General features: G+C 39.4%; 1 protein-coding gene across 1 annotated transcript in view; it reads left to right on the top strand.

The window, feature by feature from the left end:
- tafa5l (TAFA chemokine like family member 5, like) overlaps window positions 1-7,660 on the top strand; it is a gene marked incomplete at its 3' end in the record, with an annotated part of 42,384 nt that extends 34,724 nt beyond the window's left edge. Inside the window, exon 4 of the mRNA XM_080031563.1 lies at window positions 7,637-7,660. Coding sequence (XP_079887689.1) covers window positions 7,637-7,660 — 24 coding nt within the window. The remainder of the gene's footprint in view (window positions 1-7,636) is intronic.
- Window positions 7,661-7,903: the final 243 nt, after the last annotated feature.

Genomic DNA, 7,903 nt, shown 5'->3' on the forward strand with positions numbered 1-7,903 from the left:
TGACCAGTAGCTAATTTTATGGTGACATCATTTTCCCCATTATAATTCAACTCTTTAGTTTTACACTTTCTTTGTTGTTTTTTAATCAGAGGTACAAGTTACAACAGTCAGGTGGAATCTATAAAGCCTGTAAGCTATCAATACTGAGCAATTAATGTGTAATCTGCAGCTGAAAAGTGTCCTATTTTATTCCTGTTTGAGTAATGTGGCCAACCTGTGGCCACTGTTGGCCGTCCGTTGACAGGAACATTTTTTTAAAAGACAATAAAAGTGGGTTCTAAAGCCTACATTCTTCTGGTGGATTATCATCATCACCCATCATTTATCTGCGACTGGGATTTCATTTTTATAAACCGACTTCCCTTTCAGATCTTTATTTCAAACAGCTCATCCCACTTGAGAATAGAAAATCTGTTTTTCAAGATGTCCCTTTAGTGCTCTTTTGGCTCCTAGCCTAATTTGCATTTGGCATTAGCGTGTACAGCACGTGTGACTCATTGGTTCTTTGTGTTCTTTTACAACTCTTGAATATGTCACACGGCTAGCTGCCTTCTCAACCTCTTGTAAACCAATATGTATTCTCAGTGGGATGCCATCTTTAGACAGAGGTGGTCTATGACAGTGAAATCCCTTTTTTTTTCATTAGGTGCTGTGCTATGACCAGCAGCATTCATTTAGCCTATATACAATGTATAATGAGTGGAGTAAAGTAGGTTGTTTCTTAAATAGCTACTTTTTGACACTCAAGGCTCTGAAGGATACATGCAGTTAAAATGGGGCCCTGTGTAAACGCATGTGTTATAAATGGCCTGGCTTCTAATACAGCGGGAACATATTAGAGAGTAAATCAGGACTGGGAGGGTCATTAGAGAAATGTTTGCGTCTTCAAAATGCATTTAGAGAAAAACCAGGCCAACGCATATTCAAACATTAAATATGCATGCTGTGCACTGTGTCCCAAAATTATGCTGCTGGCTGGCTCTCAGTTTTATTGGCAAGGTGAAATTATTCCATTCCGTGCACCAGCGAGTGCATTTCAACAATCACGGCCAAACAATTATATCATCTATTTCAGCTAGTGTTTGTGTTGACAGAAGGAGAGTTTTATTCATGTGCCCGGGGAGGTTCAAGTCTGCAATTAACTGACACTATTATTTTAAATCTAAGGTCTTGAATGCACTACCTTACCCTTTTCATTGATACATATACATCAGACAAACGGGCTGAAGTCCAGCTTGTGTTTTACTGGCTCAGCCTCTTGGCCATCAAAATAATTCCTGTCTGTGAACTGACAGTACTTCTGTCATATTGTGTCTTACAGATTTCCCTCAGGGTTAACCTACTGTAGCCAGGCTGTCTTTGGATGTACATTTATTAACATGACTGACGTTGGTGACAACACATGTGCCCGGGCCCAAACATGCTCCGATTACATAGGGGTTATGCTAGATAAGCAAATATGCTCTTTATTTCACTTTCATTTACAGCCGTTCTATTCATCAAGCAGGAAAAGAAAAATGTACTGTCTTGGTTTGAACTCATCTGTTTGTCGGATGCCGTGGCATGATCGTCCGTCTTGAGGGGAAGATAGCGAGTGTGGACTGATGCGGAAAATATATTGAAATATGTAAGATGGATGGAGGACGCGGGGAAAAGAGAGAAATGGCTAAATCAAGCCCACCTTTCCATTTCCATTCCCTGGTTGCATTAGCGTTATCAAAGGCTGTGTTGTGTTATGGTACACGCATACTGCCTGGAGCTTCAGGATTACATTAACGGTATCTAATGTTTCCTTTGGTTTTCATTCACAGAGTGTGTGAAAGAAACAACTTGTTTTTTGTTGTTTTTCTTTCCTCTCTTTTGTACCATCATCTATTAAGGAGGGACATTGCAGGTGAATAGTGTAACATTTTTAGCTTATGGATATCATCATGAAACTTCGGCAGTTGGTTACTAACATGAAAACAATTAACTTTGTGTATTAAATGTTATATATTTGTACCAATATCGAACTAATTATGCTTTCATTTGCATCTCTTTAAAAATTAAACATAGAAGTTGGGTACAGCCAGAGTTAGAAATCTTAATTCCATTTTTACAACATATTAGTGTCAAAAGTTTCTACAGAACGGAATTTGGATACAGCCTTTTTTTTTCATTTTCAAAATCAAAAAATACTATGCACGGGTCTTAAATATGCATTTATAGACATGTTTTTTCCAGGACAACATTTTTCATAAATCAAACAAATAACAACATATGCACAAATCCTTCTGTAATATCCTTTAGAATAGTGATAAGAATGAAAGACTAGTAATAAGTGCTCTAAAAGTTGAGATTTTTGGTTGAGAATACTGAAGGAAAAAAAACGAATGTTGAGATAATAGCCATTTACAAAGAGTGTTCTATAGTAGATAAATACAGACGCAAACAGACAAGGTTTTGTAGGCCTTCATTTCCAGGCGTATGTTGCCCTCCTCTCCTTTCTGTGTGAGACCCTCAGTGAATGTAGTCTACTGGCACTTTAAGCAGACCTTACCCTGCTCCCCTGTTTGAAGACCTGTCATTGTCAGGCTCTGAGCTGACATTTGTCTTTTATAGTGCACAATGCCTGTCTGCAGAGCTATAGGCCACATTTAAACACAGTGTTTAATGCAGGGAGTCTGCATATGGACTGGAGAACTATGTTCTACTGCAAAACTCTGATAATTGTTGTGCCCTTTGGATCTTTAACACATGTGTTTTTTTTAATAAATCCTTTCACACAGCCATTTTTTTATTATGTTCTAGTATGACACTGTTGTGTTTAAAGAGCTAAAACACTGCAGGTTTCATTTTTCATGGCAGATATCTTCTAGTAATCTAAAAGACTGTTATCATGGTACTCACGCTTTTATTTGAGTAAAGGATCTGAATTTTGGACAATACATGTATACTGTATACATTAGTATATATAAGTGTTTTATGTCCCTGCCTCCCCCATAAAATAAAGCAGCAGATGCTTTGTAACTGATGTTGGTGTAGTTCCTCTCAGATAGCTGTGGGTCTTTTGGACATCAGGCCTGTATACTGTGGAGGCACTCAGGGTCTTCAGAATAGAGACTGTAGCTTGTTAGCCTCATAACAACAGTAGTTCTAGTGGCTGTTAATGACTGGAACCCTCTTTATGAGTCTCCAGCTGTTGAAAGCAACTAAAAAGTCCTGTCCCGGAGTCCACTTGTTAGGGAGAGAGACCCTGGGGAAAGATTTTCAGTTACTGCAGTGATGGCACCGCGCCTGGCTCCATAAAGGCCGCCGGGTGGGCTGTTGCTGGTGGTGGTTGTGAGAATTTTGCAGCTTGAAGTGCTACCAAATGTGCAGTGTAGGCATGGGCCGGTATCCTGATGCTATGATAGCCTCTCAATTGTCTTATTTTGAAATCTCTGGGTAAAAAACAACAATACTCCCCTCCCTCCCCCCCGTTCGAACGTAAACTTTTTATTTATTTTCAACATAAAGAATATTCGGTAACACTTTACAATAAGGGTACATTAATAAACTGTGAGTAAATTCTTAGTTAACGCTATTAACGGTTAGTTAATGTGTACATAATGCCTATTAAGCATTAACTAACTGTTAATCTACTCGGTTAAGCATTAACTATGCTTGGTTAACTAATGTTATGTTATGTAGCATCAACTAAGCAACAATTAGCGTTAGTTAATGCTTTGTTAATGTTTATTAAGATTTAAATAAAGATGAACTAACAGTTCATTAATGTACCCTTATTGTAAAGTGTTACTGAATATTCCGAACATTAATTAATAATTAGGCTTGCCTTAGTGGGGGTCATTGTTGTGTGTGTGATTTTTATGTATGTGTATATTTTGTGTATGTTTTGTGTACAGGGACCACAATGGAAATAAGCCTTCGGGCTTTTTTGTGTCTATCCCTGGCTATTTTATGTATTTTAATGTGTGACAGAGTGCTATTCATATTTTTTATATCAAAATGGTCAAATAAAATCATTCATTCATTCATTCAATAAACTTGTATGATAAAACATAATACAATAAATAATTGAAATATTCTAAAGAAAATTGAAATAAAAGCTGTCCTTTTGAAGAGAGCGGTTCATGAAGGTTTTTAGAAGCATGCTCACTTTCTACACATTTCTCCTTTAGTAAAACTTATGATACAGGAATATTCTGATATAATTGAAAACCTTTCTGAAACCTGCTCTGAAGCCTTTACTTTTTCAGACCGCGGTATATACCTTGAAACTGGTTCTCGGCCCATGCCTATTGAAGTGAACAAGCTCTCTTGCTGTATACCTGCAGTGGATTCCCCCCCTCGGCTACATAGCTAAATGGTTATGGAGTTGTAATGCTTCCTGGGGCTGGGGCATTGCTATTGGTGTAGTGTGAGGCAGTGAGGCTTTAATTTGAAAAAAAAAATAAAGAAAAAAACTTTGAACCTCAAATATGTTGCCTTGATGATAAGGGGAGGAAGTTAATTGAATCGCTTAATATTTGATGTACAATATTTAATTCTCCTCAACTGGCCCTCTCTCTCTCTCTCAAAGATCCAAGCTGGGCACTGGACTCATTTGAACTGGAAAAACTTCATCATTGGTGCACAGCGCTCATCAATGTTTATAAGTGACGATGAAACAGTAGCGAGTGGCGACCCCCAAGCACAGAGACAAGGTCCATTTTTCACCGCAACATTAGCAATTAGCAAAGCGCTTATTAGTGTGCACCAACACCCCCATTATCCCTCTCTCTCTCTCTCTCTCCCTCCCTCTCTCCCTCTCTCCTTATCCGTGAATCTCTCTCATCCATTGTGCCAGCGGGAGATGAATATGTCTTGAATGTCCTTGGATTTGCTGTCTTGTAAACACCATAGGCGGGTGGTGAGCAGTGTTTACCGGTGTGTGTGTGTGTGTGTGTGTGTGTGTGTGTGTGTGTGTGTGTGTGTGTGTGTGTGTGTGTGCGTGGCAGAAGGCAAGCAGCCCAGTCTCGGTCTATTGCACTGTTGGTCTCTGTGGGGGCCAAACTCACCTCGTTACCCTTTTAATTAGTAAGAGCTGTTAATAGTGCCGGCCGCTACTGCAGCCTCAGCACTCTGCTAGCACTTCAAGAATCCATCCGATCAATAGCAAAGAGTCCGACTGAGACAGGGTGGGAGGGGGGAAGGCGGGGCTTGTACATTCAGGTACATTCATGATGGCTTTTGGAGGGAAATCAGACATAATGCTTTTTTCTTTGAAGGAACCTCTGCGGAAGGCGTATCAATAACATTGCTGGGGAGAAGTGAACTCCAAGTAATTAAAACAGTAGTTTATTTAGCTCTATGTTGCTTGCTGGTAGTTCAGCTACATTCATATTTGCCTAGAGTTTCAAGTACTGTAGTTAAATCACTTCTTTTGCCTTTTGTTTGTCTAGTTAACTACCAAAACTGCAAAAAAAATTGGACCATAAAAGGAGAGGAATTAATTTTAATCTTACATTTGCTTATCCAATTGAACCCGCCAATGTTGTTATCGTTTAAAGAATTGGCACTTATTAGTTGCTGCAATAAACTCAGTAGCATTTTTTTTGATGGCATGTGACTTTTCTGTTTTATATGTTGTTATAAATGTCATAACACATATACATTGACAATGAAATCTCTATTTACAAACTAGTTTGAACTACTTTTACTACGTAGATTCCTGCCTTTAGGGTATAGCCTTGCTGTAGAACTTTTTCCAGTGTGAAGTCATTGGTAGTTTGCAAATATTAGCTTTCAAAGTAGCTTCCCCCAACACTGATCAATAACTATTCATTCTCCTTTTCCTTTGTACATTTTAAAGGGATAACATATGGGTCTCTGGGTTCCTCGTGCATATTCCTCGCGGCCCACTTTCTCTCTCTCCTACTATAATAAATGTAATCAGAAAAGCTAAGGGCTTTGCTCTGGCCTTTTTCTATTGTGCCCTTATACGATGTTATCCCTTGCAACAGCTCGCCCCCTCCCCCCCCCCCCCGCACTCATTTCGTCTCTTGTTTTTGATTTAAAGATGCAGTGGAAGTACTTAGCATTTAGATGACATGCTGGCGGATAGGTGTGTGATGGATCAGCGCCTCTTCACACAGACTGAATTTACTTCGACAGCGCCGGGGCTAAAATCACAGGCCGGCAGACTGGGGGGGAGGGGGAGCGGAATACCAAGTCTGGATAGAGATAGCCTGGCACAGCACTGCACAGCACAGCACAGCACAGAGCAGAGCAGCTGCTGGTGGGAATGCCAATGCGCTGCTGCCCTAGACACCGCCGTCTCGCCTGGCCTCCTCTGATTGGCTAAACACACCATTAGCTTCCTGATTATGATTAGCCGAGTCATTATCTACACAAAAGTGGCTCATTCACCAAAATTAAGAACGCAAAAGGGAGCTGTTTTCCTCCTCCGGTCAAGGGGATAACAGCATGTGTTATCATGTGTACTCCCCAGAGGTGGAATAGGCCTATATAACTAAGTACATTTACTTACTGTAGTAGATGGCCCTAGTATTGGCTGAATATTGAATTGCAACATGAACCTTTATACTTCTACTCCACTATAATTCAGTGGGAAATATTCAACTTTTTACTCCACTACATGTATCTGATATCTTAAAGGTGCTACGAGGAACTTTTAGGAACTATAGCTGGCATGGTAAAAACACTACCGCTTTTGTCCAAAGGGGGTGCAAGAATGAACACAAACTGAAAGTTCCTTAGAGCACCTTTAAGTTACTAGTTACCAATTAAGATTTACGAGTTAATACAATATGGTGTACTCCCCAACAGTATGTAGGCCTTCAAGCACAGATGAAACATTAGTCAATGAATCGATAAATTGACTGACAAAAATGTATTCCAATGTATTGGCTATTTAATATTTTGATGAGAAAAATATGCTGTCATGGATCCATCATCTCAAATTTGAGGATTTGCTGCTTTTCCCTTTTAATAATTAGATTTTTTTTTACCAAGCAAACAATTAATTAATGATTATGAATAAATAGATAATAAGTAGTTTGGTATTTGTACTTTTACTAAAGTAAAAACAAGTTGTTTTGCAATAGGTGACTTTTTTTAACAGAGTCATCATGTTCTTGTAAGGTACCTCTACTCTTACTCAGGTATGGTTTTCAGGTATCCTCTCCACACCACTGGTTCTCCCAAAGGTAAATGCAGGAGGCGAGAAGTGGCTGGTTCACGGAGAAAACAAAGTGGGACACTGTTTATCACCCTGCCCTACAGCTTGATGCCATAAAAAGAAAAAATTCAAAGTTACGCCAGTGATGGAAGAAAGTAAAAGGTCTCTCGCTCGTTAACGTGGATGATGAGGTGCCCATCGCTTTCTGGTCGAGGAAAGAGAGAAAGCTGTGTCCTCAGAGGTCATAAAAAAACCAAGAGAGAACAAAATAACCTTCAGCTCACATTGTCTAGCTAGCCTAAGATATAATTGGAAGACATGCCATCTGTGCTTTTAAACAGACATATGCTGCTCTGCGTCCAAGGCCGAATGGTGCTGAGGGAAAAGTTGAATAGAAGGCCTTAGTGAAGTGCTGGCCTCCTCTGTTCCTATGAAGCTGACCTTCTACTTTTTTTTCTTTTCTCTTTGCAGCCTTTGCCCAAGGAGCCGTCGTAGGATGCAGTGGGGAAAAGCGGCAAGTCAGTGAGTGTTACATGATGTTTTTTTTACTCTTTTCGTAACAGTTCATAACCCTGCTCCAGTTTACTTTGAAATGCAAACAACAACCCTAAGAAAAAATAAGAATGTATTTGGAGGGTTGGTTGCTTGATAGTGAAGCTTCTGATTAGAGTTAGGCATAAGGTATTTATCGATTAATAAATAAAATATATTGTTGTTTAAGTTTGATAAACGTCAAAC

This window comes from Ammodytes marinus (assembly GCF_949987685.1).
Source record: "Ammodytes marinus genome assembly, chromosome: 7".
Lineage (NCBI taxonomy): Eukaryota > Metazoa > Chordata > Actinopteri > Uranoscopiformes > Ammodytidae > Ammodytes > Ammodytes marinus.